Source organism: Panulirus ornatus, chromosome 4 (genome assembly GCF_036320965.1).
Source record: "Panulirus ornatus isolate Po-2019 chromosome 4, ASM3632096v1, whole genome shotgun sequence".
NCBI classification, from domain to species: domain Eukaryota; kingdom Metazoa; phylum Arthropoda; class Malacostraca; order Decapoda; family Palinuridae; genus Panulirus; species Panulirus ornatus.
In genome coordinates, this window is record NC_092227.1 from 19,069,814 (window position 1) to 19,081,726 (window position 11,913).

The 11,913-nt window shown below is 41.1% G+C and overlaps 1 protein-coding gene across 2 annotated transcripts in view; it reads right to left on the reverse strand.

The window, feature by feature from the left end:
- Positions 1–6,953: 6,953 nt before the first annotated feature.
- Positions 6,954–11,913, reverse strand: part of LOC139765921 (putative gamma-glutamylcyclotransferase CG2811) — a 130,049-nt gene continuing 125,089 nt past the window's right edge. For both annotated transcript variants that reach the window (XM_071693895.1, XM_071693888.1), the window contains exon 4: positions 6,954–7,617. In XM_071693895.1, the coding sequence (XP_071549996.1) occupies positions 7,390–7,617 (228 nt within the window). In that variant the 3' untranslated portion in view covers positions 6,954–7,389. The remainder of the gene's footprint in view (positions 7,618–11,913) is intronic.

The following is an 11,913-nucleotide window of genomic DNA, read 5'->3' on the forward strand; positions in this document are numbered from 1 at the left end:
TTGAGGACAATGTGTGGTGTGAGGTGGTTTGATCGAGTAAGTAATGTAAGGGTAAGAGAGATGTGTGGAAATAAAAAGAGCGTGGTTGAGAGAGGAGAAAAGGGTGTTTTGAAATGGTTTGGGCACATGGAGAGAATGAGTGAGGAAAGATTGACCAAGAGGATATATGTGTCGGAGGTGGAGGGAACGAGGAGAAGTGGGAGACCAAATTGGAGGTGGAAAGATGGAGTGAAAAAGATTTTGTGTGATCGGGGCCTGAACCTGCAGGAGGGTGAAAGGCGGGCAAGGAATAGAGTGAATTGGATCGATGTGATATACCGGGGTTGACGTGCTGTCAGTGGATTGAATCAGGGCATGTGAAGCGTCTGGGGTAAACCATAGAAAGTTGTGTGGGGACTGGATGTGGAAAGGGAGCTGTGGTGTCGGGCATTATTGCGTGACAGCTGGACACTGAGTGTGAACGAATGGGGCCTTTGTTGTCTTTTCCTAGTGCTACCTCGCACACATGAGGGGGGAGGGGGATGGTATTCCATGTGTGGCGAGGTGGCGATGGGAATGAATAGGGGCAGACAGTGTGAATTGTGTGCATGGGTATATATGTATGTGTCTGTGTGTGTATATATATGTGTACATTGAGATGTATAGGTATGTATATTTGCGTGTGTGGGCGTGTGTGTGTGTACATTGTGTATGGGGGTGGGTTGTGCCATTTCTTTCATCTGTTTCCTTGCGCTACCTCGCAAACGCGGGAGACAACGACAAAGCAAAATAAATAATAAATATAAATATATATATATATATATATATAAATAAATATATATATATATATATATATATATATATATATATATATATATATATATATATATATATAATTTTCTTTCATACTATTCGCTATTTCCTGCCTCAGCAAGGAAGCGTTAAGAACAGAGGACTGGGCCTCTGAGGGAATATCCTCACCCGGCCCCCTTCTCTGTTCCTTCCTTTAAAAAAGAAAAAAAAAGAAAAAAGAGAGAGAGGGGGAAGATTTCCAGCCCCCCGCTCCTTTCCCTTTTAGTCACCTTCTATGACACGCGGGGAATACGTGGGAAGTACTCTTTCTCCCCTATCCCCAGGGATAATATTATATATATATATATATATATATATATATATATATATATATATATATATATATATATACATATGGGAAAATTCTGGGTGCCTTGAAGAATGTTTGGAAGTCGAGAACATTATCTCGGAAAGCTAAAATGGGTATGTTTGAAGGAATAGTGGTTTCAACAGTGTTACATGGTTGCGAGGCATGGGCTATGGATAGAGTTGTGCGCAGGAGGGTGGATGTGCTGGAAATGAGATGTTTGAGGACAATATGTGGTGTGAGGTGGTTTGATCGAGTAAGTAATGTAAGGGTGAGAAAGATGTGTGGAAATAAAAAGAGTGTGGTTGAGTGAGCAGAAGAGGGTGTTTTGAAATGGTTTGGTCACATGGAGAGAATGAGTGAGGAAACATTGACCAAGAGGCTATATGTGTCAGAGGTGGAGGGAACGAGGAGAAGTGGGAGACCAAATTGGAGGTGGAAAGATGGAGTGAAAAAGATTTTGAGTGATCGGGGACTGAACATGTGAGAGGGTGAAAGGCGTGCAAGGAATAGAGTGAATTGGAATGATGTGGTATACCAGGGTTGACGTGCTGTCAATGGATTGAACCAGGGCATGTGAAGCGTCTGGGGTAAACCATGGAAAGTTCTGTGGCGCCTGGATGTGGAAAGGGAGCTGTGGTTTTGGTGCATTGTTACATGACAGCTAGAGACTGAGTGTGAACGAATGGGGCCTTTGTTGTCTTTTCCTAGCGCTACCTCGCACGCATGAGGGGGGAGGGGATTGTTATTCCATGTGTGGCGAGGTGACGATGGGAATAAATAAAGGCAGACAGTATGAATTATGTGCATGTGTATATATGTATATGTCTGTGTGTGTATATATATGTGTACGTTGAGATGTATAGGTATGTATATTTGCGTATGTGGACGTGTATGTATATACATGTGTATGTGGTTGGGTTGGGCCATTCTTTCGTCTGTTTCCTTGCGCTACCTCGCTAACGCAGGAGACAGCAAAAAAGCAAAATTAGAAAAAAAATAAATAAAATAATATATATTTACACATATATATTTACTTTCTCCCTGTCTCCCGCGTTAGTGAGGTAGCGCAAGGAAACAGGTGAAAAGAATGGCCCAACCCGCCCACATACACATCCACACATGCACATATACATACCTATACACCTCAACGTATACATATATATACGCACACAGACAAATACATATATACATATTTACATAATTCATTCTGTCTGCCCTTATCCATTCCAGTCGCCACCCTGCTACACATGAAATGCCAACCCCCTCCCTCCTGCATGTGTGCGAGGTAGCACTAGGAAAAGACAACAAAGGCCACATTCGTTCACACTCAGTCTCTAGATGTCATGTACAATGTACTGAAACCACAGCTCCCTTTCCACATCCAGGCCCCACAAAACTTTCCATGGTTTACCCCAGATGCTTCACATGCCCTGGTTCAATCCACTGACAGCACGTCGACCCCGGTATACCACATCGTGACAATTCACTCTATTCCTTGCACGCCTTTCACCCTCCTGCATGTTTAGGCCCTGATCACTCAAAATCTTTTTCACTCCATCTTTCCACCTCCAATTTGGTCTCCCACTTCTCCTTGTTCCCTCCACCTCTGACACATATATCCTCTTGGTCAATCTTTCCTCACTCATTCTCTCCATGTGCCCAAACCATTTTAAAATGCCCTCTTCTGCTCTCTCAACCACACTCTTTTTATTACCACACATACATACAAAGACATATACACATGCACATTCATTCCCGTCGCCACCCCACCACACATGCGTGCGAGGTAGCGCTTAGAAAAGATAACAAAGGCCACATTCATTCACACTCAGTCTCTAGCTGTCACGTATAATGCACCGAAACCATGGCTCCCTTTCCACATCCAGGCCCTACAAAACATGCCCTGGTTCAATCAATTGACGTGCCGGCACGTTGACCGCGGTACACCACATTGTTCCAATTCATTCTATTCCTTGCATGCCTCACTCATTCTCTCCATGTGACCAAACCATTTCAAAACACCTTCTTCTGCTCTCTCAACCAAGGTTATTAGGTACAGTAAGGATGAGGGACAAGTCAACTGGGAGGTAAGTTTGAATGGAGAATAACTGGAGGAAGTGAAGTGTTTTAGATATCTGGGAGAGGACTTGGCAGCAGATGGAACCATGGAAGCGGAAGTGAGTCACAGGGTTGGGGAGGGGGTAAAAGTACTGGAAGCATTGAAAAATGTGTGGAAGTCGAGAACAATATCTCGGAAAACAAAAATGGGTATGTTTGAAGGTATAGTGGTTCCAACAATGTTATATGGCCGCGAGGCGTGGGCTATGGATAGAGTTGTGCGGAGGAAGGTGGATGTGATGGAAATGACATGTTTGAGGACAATATGTGGTGTGAGGTGGTCTGATCGAGTAAGAAATGAAATGGATAAGAGTGAGTGCTCAAATTACCGAGGTATAAGTTTGTTGAGTATTCCTGGTAAATTATATGGGAGGGTATTGATTGAGAGGGTGAAGGCATGTACAGAGCATCAGATTGGGGAAGAGCAGTGTGGTTTCAGAAGTGGTAGAGGATGTGTGGATCAGGTGTTTGCTTTGAAGAATGTATGTGAGAAATACTTAGAAAAGCAAATGGATTTGTATGTAGCATTTATGGATCTGGAGAAGGCATATGATAGAGTTGATAGAGATGCTCTGTGGAAGGTATTAAGAATATATGGTTTGGGAGGAAAGTTGTTAGAAGCAGTGAAAAGTTTTTATCGAGGATGTAAGGCATGTGTACGTGTAGGAAGAGAGGAAAGTGATTGGTTCTCAGTGAATGTAGGTTTGCGGCAGGGGTGTGTGATGTCTCCATGGTTGTTTAATTTGTTTATGGATGGGGTTGTTAGGGAGGTAAATGCAAGAGTTTTGGAAAGAGGGGCAAGTATGAAGTCTGTTGGGGATGAGAGAGCTTGGGAAGTGAGTCAGTTGTTGTTCGCTGATGATACAGCGCTGGTGGCTGATTCATGTGAGAAACTGCAGAAGCTGGTGACTGAGTTTGGTAAAGTGTGTGGAAGAAGAAAGTTAAGAGTAAATGTGAATAAGAGCAAGGTTATCAGGTACAGTAGGGTTGAGGGTCAAGTCAATTGGGAGGTGAGTTTGAATGGAGAAAAACTGGAGGAAGTGAAGTGTTTTAGATATCTGGGAGTGGATCTGGCAGCGGATGGAACCATGGAAGCGGAAGTGGATCATAGGGTGGGGGAGGGGGCGAAAATTCTGGGGGCCTTGAAGAATGTGTGGAAGTCGAGAACATTATCTCGGAAAGCAAAAATGGGTATGTTTGAAGGAATAGTGGTTCCAACAATGTTGTATGGTTGCGAGGCGTGGGCTATGGATAGAGTTGTGCGCAGGAGGATGGATGTGCTGGAAATGAGATGTTTGAGGACAATGTGTGGTGTGAGGTGGTTTGATCGAGTAAGTAACGTAAGTGTAAGAGAGATGTGTGGAAATAAAAAGAGCGTGGTTGAGAGAGCAGAAGCGGGTGTTTTGAAATGGTTTGGGCACATGGAGAGAATGAGTGAGGAAAGATTGACCAAGAGGATATATGTGTCGGAGGTGGAGGGAACGAGGAGAAGTGGGAGACCAAATTGGAGGTGGAAAGATGGAGTGAAAAAGATTTTGTGTGATTGGGGCCTGAACATGCAGGAGGGTGAAAGGAGGGCAAGGAATAGAGTGAATTGGAGCGATGTGGTATACCACGGCTGATGTGCTGTCAGTGGATTGAATCAGGGCATGTGAAGCGTCTGGGATAAACCATGGAAAGCTGTGTAGGTATGTATATTTGCGTGTGTGGACGTATGTATATACATGTGTATGGGGGTGGGTTGGGCCATTTCTTTCGTCTGTTTCCTTGCGCTTACCTCGCAAACGCGGGAGACAGCGACAAAGCAAAAAATATATATATATATATTATTTCTATATTTTATTTATTTTGCTTTGCCGCTGTCTACCACGTTTGTGAGGTAGTGCAAGGAGACAGATGAAAGAAATGGCCCAACCCACCCCCATACACATGTATGTACATACATGTCCACACTCGCAAATGTACATACACATACATCTCAATGTACCCATATATATACACACACAGACACATACATATATACACATGCACACAATTCACACTGTCTGCCCTTATTCATTCCCATCGCCACCTCGCCACACATGCAATAACATCCCCTCCCCCCTCATGTGTGTGAGGTAGCTCTAGGAGAAGACAACAAAGGCCCCATTCGTTCACACTCAGTCTCTAGCTATCATGCAATAATGCCCGAAACCACAGTTCCCTTTCCACATCCAGGCCCCACAGAACTTTCCATGGTTTACCCCAGACGCTTCACATGCCCTGATTCAATCCACTGACAGCACGTCAACCCCGGTATACCACATCGCTCCAATTCACTCTATTCCTTGCCCCCCTTTCACCCTCCTGCATGTTCAGGCCCCGATCACACAAAATCTTTTTCACTCCATCTTTCCACCTCCAATTTGGTCTCCCACTTCTCCTCGTTCCCTCCACCTCCGACACATATATCCTCTTGGTCAATCGTTCCTCACTCATTCTCTCCATGTGCCCAAACCATTTCAAAACACCCTCTTCTGCTCTCTCAACAACGCTCTTTTTATTTCCACACATCTCTCTTACCCTTACGTTACTTACTCGATCAAACCACCTCACACCACACATTGTCCTTAAACATCTCATTTCCAGCACATCCATCCTCCTGCGCACAACTCTATCCATAGCCCACGCCTCGCAACCATACAACATTGTTGGAACCACTATTCCTTCAAACATACCCATTTTTGCTTTCCGAGATAATGTTCTCCATGCTCTGTAACACCCTCCTATACTCTTGGTGACAGCAGAATAGCACATCCTTCTTTTCCCTGATAATTTTCACTCATTCCTGTCTGTACACCTCCTTCCATGCCCTCCTATAACTTGCATTCATCATTTCCATTAGCACTCCACATACCTTGCCCATGGATACGAGTTCCCCCAATCCTAAGCATATCCACGCAACAACTTTTGCACCTCTCCACAATCTCCCTCCTTTATTCTCCCCAGTCATCCCACTCACATTCAGTGCTATCACCCTCAATCGCTTGTTTCTTTTAACCATCGGCATATCTGGTAGACTCCAGTGCCATTTCTTAGCCTCTTGTGCCTCAACCTTGACAGGTCACTGGCAGAGGGCAATGCCAGTGCAGTGTTTCCAGAGGCAGCAAGGCTCAAAAATTGTCAGAACTAAAAGTAACAGTACACCTCAGGTGTTTGTCTAAATCTAAAAGTATCGCCCTGATGTAATTGGGCAATGCCTCGCCCTTTAGTTCCACCCTTAAGAGGTGTATTGATGAGGTCGCCAACAGCAACAATGACTACAGCCAGTTTCCTAGGCTTAAATGTTTTCCTTTCTTAATAATCATGAACAGTAAAGTTTTAAAAGAGCCAAGATTGAATCTATACTTTTCTTGTGAAAGGTCAAAGCAATAACATTAAAGGAAATGTAAATATTACTTTAAACTTCTTTCAACAACCAGGCTTAAGAAAAGAATGGGCATTCCCATACTTTCATCTTACTTCCTGGACTTAAGAATTCCTTCCTGATTCCTTGGGAATGTAAACTTTTTCTAGGAAAAATTCACTTTGTTTCACACTTTTCATCACAAAAGTTGCTTAGAAAATCTGTTAAACACACAAGTCAGCAATTGTAGAAAATTGACTAGAATAAATTGCTGTCAATGATAAGAGGTCAATTGTTATAAAAACAAAATTTTCACCTGTAATGATAAAATATTTGCATACAATCCTACATTTACATAATAATGAGAGGAAGTTCAGTGTTTTTCTCCATACTGACTCGGTGGAATACAAGGGAATTGGGTTTGGGACATATTCCGAGTTTTGGGAAAAAATTCTATATTCTGCCAAACCTGGACCATATCCTCTTAATCCTGAATTATTTGGTCTAGGGCTGAGATGTAATTTGGGTGGAAGATGCAGTGGCAGAATCAAAATAATTTGTTTTCTTCTGTAACCTATACAATACCCAGATACAGGAATGTCTTTGAAATGTCTGGGTTTAGGATATATAGCATTTACACTTGTCTCCTTTGCCGATGTCATATACAATGCAAAGTCACCTGTGAGATAGTAAACACATGAATAAAATCTATGATCATTCCTTCCAACAGCAATTGTTACATAATTCACTGCTCATGATCTCCAAGATGTAGAAAATCTACTTTGACATCATTCCAATATTCAGGACCTGTAACCTCACGTAAATAGTGGGAAACATACTTCTTCCCATGGTCACCCTCTGAGTAATATGCCTTGAGGAATGGCAAATCCATCATGTATGGCTTGAACCCGAATAGTATGTACATCCAGCAATCAACTTCCTCTTTGGAGTCATCCATCCGAATCTTCGTCATCTGAAAAACAACCATTTTCTACATGTGCTGCAAATATTTTTTGGCATTACTTCCTCATTCCAACATGACATCTGCAACATCTAGTATATGATTTTTCATCCAGAAGCAAGCTAAAGTTATTTCCGTCATCAAGCATGTCCATGAAAAGAAAGAGAGACTCAGCAACAATTCTAGAGACTAATAAATGAAATCCTTTTGCTAAATCTGCAAAATAATAGTGATAAATGCACGACAGAGTGTACAATAAAAAGCCCTGTATAGAAGAGTGAAAATGATAGTACGTATTAATAAAAAGAAGGCATATGAGGACCTCAGATATGAAAGAGAAAAAAAATTTAAAAGAGCAACAAGCTATTCTGGAAAGAGATGAATAAAAGAAAAAAGTATAAGTAGGGAGTGCTAGTATAAAAGAAAAGGTTAAGAGAATGCTGGTAACAAAGGACAATGTGTAAAAGATAGAAAAAACAATTCAAATTACTGAATGGTAATGACAATAAGAGCAATGTATGAATGGTACCGTAGGAATAGGGATAAAGTGAAAAATATGTAGCCATATGCAAGGGAAAAGCATTGCAATGGAGGAAGTATGAATAGAAAGTGTGTATAGATGAATGGAAAAGTGGTAAAGTGCCTAATGAATGAACAAAAGCAGTAATTATTCCTGAGTATAAAGTGAAAGGGAGTAATAATGAGTAACAATAATACTCAAATAAGTCTCCTTAGCAAGGTGTATGGTATGACCATAAGTGATTGTGTCAAAAGTATTAGTAAATCCCATTGTCGAGGAAAAAGGTGAGCTTAAGAAATGACGACAGTGTGTAGATCAAATTCTTTTTCTACACGAGCAAGGAAAAATGCTTTTGAGAAAAATGGGGTATTTGATAAAGTGAATAGGAAGGCTCTATGGGAAGCTTTGAGTTTACAGTATATATCATGCAAAAGGGAATGAATGTTACTGCAGCTATTGTATGAAGATGCTGCTGCTGTTAGTTAAATCATGGGAAGAGTTGGACAGAATGGTGGGATGGTTCAATGATGTATGTAAGATGAAGATGCTGAAAGAAAATACAAATAGAAGTAAACACTAGTTTTTGAAAGGGAAAGATCAGATAAGCTTGCATAATATATAACTAAGAGTTGTGAATAAGTTTATATATTTGAGAGTAAGGTTCAGTGTTGATGATGGGATAGTAAAGGTTAAAAGCAGATTCAAGGAGGGCTACAGTGAAAGTTCTGGTGAATGGACAAAACTTAAGCACAGAGTAAGCAAGAAGTTTGCATGAATTCTGACTTGTAGCTGGGAAACCCCAGTGTATACAGGTCAGGATAGGTAAAATGAATACCAACAGCAAAGGTGGATAATTTGTATAATTCAAGTGGATTTAAGAAAACAAAATGAAAAACGATGTGACAAGGTTAAGTGGTACAGTCACTGGAAATGTACTTAGACACAAGTCTTCTGGAATGGTGTGGTCACACAGAAAACATGGAAGATCAAAGGTTGATCAAGGAGATATTAGCCAGAAAGCAGATGGAATAATGACAGGAATTAGACTGTGGAAGTCATTCAGGATGCAGATATTTCAGATATACATGTTGGAGGAATGAAGGGATCGGATGCAAGAGCAGAATTTCATGTATAAAGGTGAGATGATGTAAATGGAGGCACTTGTCCCGCTTTACAAATGAACAGGGAGTGCAAACTGGCAAACAAAGAAATGCTTCCATATAAGTGGAATTCTTTTATTTATGATATATGCGAGTAACGTTTCAGAGGATCTATGTATCTAATCCACGGCATAAAAATTTTTGTGAAGAAATGATAACAGATTTATAGCCAGATAAAAATCCTCAAGCTATTTCATATAAAAATGTAAACTCAAGAATCTGTCGATAAGTTGTCTTAAAATATTAGTTATCCAGCATAATTTATGGCAGTCCTAATAACATGAAAAATCCATAAAAATTACATTAGTCCACAATCAGAATGAAGAAAAAAATAGAAACTGGAGTACACCTCAGCATCGCTATCCTGTTTTACTGTCCTTTGCAGATACAGAGTCTATGAGTAAGTAAATCAAATAATACAGATATGAAAAAGAAATTGAAAAAGCTCCAAAAACCACACACAGCAACAATGGGTTATCACTCTTGGAACAATCATTCACTAATGGGTAATAACGTTCACCAAGGCTGACATTCTAACTTACTTGACCACATACCCACATTCTTAAGTTCTAATATTGCATTATAACCCCCTCAAACTCTCTACAACTACGGGAAGAAAGTGCATGCTATGCTCCCTAATCAGGTAAAAGTATAAGGGTGCAGATGCTTAGCTGTCTCAGAAATGCTCAAAATCCCTCACTGAGATCACAGCTAAAATGATTTTAGCAATACAGCACATCTATTATTTGCTCTGTGGGGGTTACATTCTGAGTAAGTGCCACAAATACCAAAACTTATAGTAAAAACATTATAGGTTTCAAGACTTCTGGAAGCCCCAGAACCATATCCTTTTTAAGTTTTTAATTCACTTACAACATTCTAATAGCTTCTGACCCATTTACTCAAAATCAACGGACTCACTGTCTGGCATCAGTTTCATGCATAGCCATATCTTAACAGTCACGTTTCTTCTTCCCAGCAATACCTCAGGCATGATTTTTGGAAGATTGTTGCTATGTTGCATCCCACAGTCAATGTAAGTTATTTCTGGTGCTGCTATTGCAACTTCCCACCAAACATTCACGTCTATGCTCCAGGCATCACCCATTCCAACATCACTACAAACAGTTTTAGCATATGCTGAGACCCTTCATACCCACAAAGCAACTACCACAATAGACAGCGAGCACTTCTTACTCAATAACCCTGTGCTCTCTGCACACACACATCACTGCAATTTCTAAAGTGTCCAACAAGTAGATGTGGCTGGCTTCCTGAGCACTACGGGAGCCTCATAAAGATATTGTAGACTCCTTGGGCAGGAAGGTAAGGTCAACAAAAATGCAGTCTGTTTATTAACATATGCTCCAAAAATCCACAGGGGCAAGGAAAGGCAATTTGGCACAATCTTTTATAGGTAAAATCTTCACACAAAGAACTACAAGAGAATTAATAGAAATGACATGGAGGGCATGCCCTGCTTATGCACAGGTTAGGCTCCTGGACCTGTTTGTAAGTCAATCTGTTCATAGATCAGATAATATTAAGAAATGCAAGGAATTAGAGGAAATACCTACACCTGACCATAACAACACATTAGATATTGTATTCCAAAGCAAATGTTCCTATTAGAACACCATATAAAGTAACATATAAGGGAAAGAGATACAGCTCACTGATTCCTAAGTATGAGTAACTGACTGTATGTCAGACAAAAAATAAATATTATACTTTGGAGTTCATTCAGTTCATAAGCACAGGTGTTTGTAAGACCCCTTGTGTATATATATCTTGGAGGGCAAAAATGAGTATGTTTGAAGGAACAGTAGTTCCAACAATGTTATATGGATGCAAGGCATGGGCTATAGATAGGGATGTATGGAGGAGGGTGGATATGTTGGAAATGAAATGTTTGAGGACAATATATGGTGTGCGGTGGCTTGATCATGTAAGTAATCAAAGGGTGAGAGATGTGTAAAAGTAAAAACAGTGTGGTTGAGAGAGAGCAGAAGAGGGTGTGTTGAAATGGTTTGGACCTATGGAGAGGATGAGTGAGGAAAGATTGACAAAGAGGATATATGTGTCAGAGGTGGAGGGAACAAGAAGTGGGAGACCAAATTGGAGGAGCAAGGATGGACTGAAAAAGATTTTGAGCAATCGGGGCTTGAACATACAGGAGGGTGAGAGAGTGCAAGGAATGGTGTGAATTGGAATGATATGGTATATGCAGGTCGATGTGCTGTCAGGAGACTGAACCAGGGTATGTGAAGCGTCTGGGATAATGATGGAAAAGTCTGTGGGGCCTTACTGAAGTGGGGGGTAGTGATGCTGTTTCCTGTTGGTAGGGAAAACAGACAAAAAAGGTCACAATTGTTCACACTCAGTCTATAGCTGTCATGTGTAATGTACCAAAACCACAGCTCCCTATCCACATCCAGGCCACACAGACCTTTCCATGGTTTACCCAAGACGCTTCACATGCTCAGGTTCAGCCCAGTGACAGCATGTCAAACCCGGTATACCACATTGATTCAATTCACTATTCCTTGCAAGCCTTTCACCCTCATGTATGTTCAGACGCCGATCGCTCAAAATCTTTTTCACTCCATCCTTCCATCTCCAATTTAG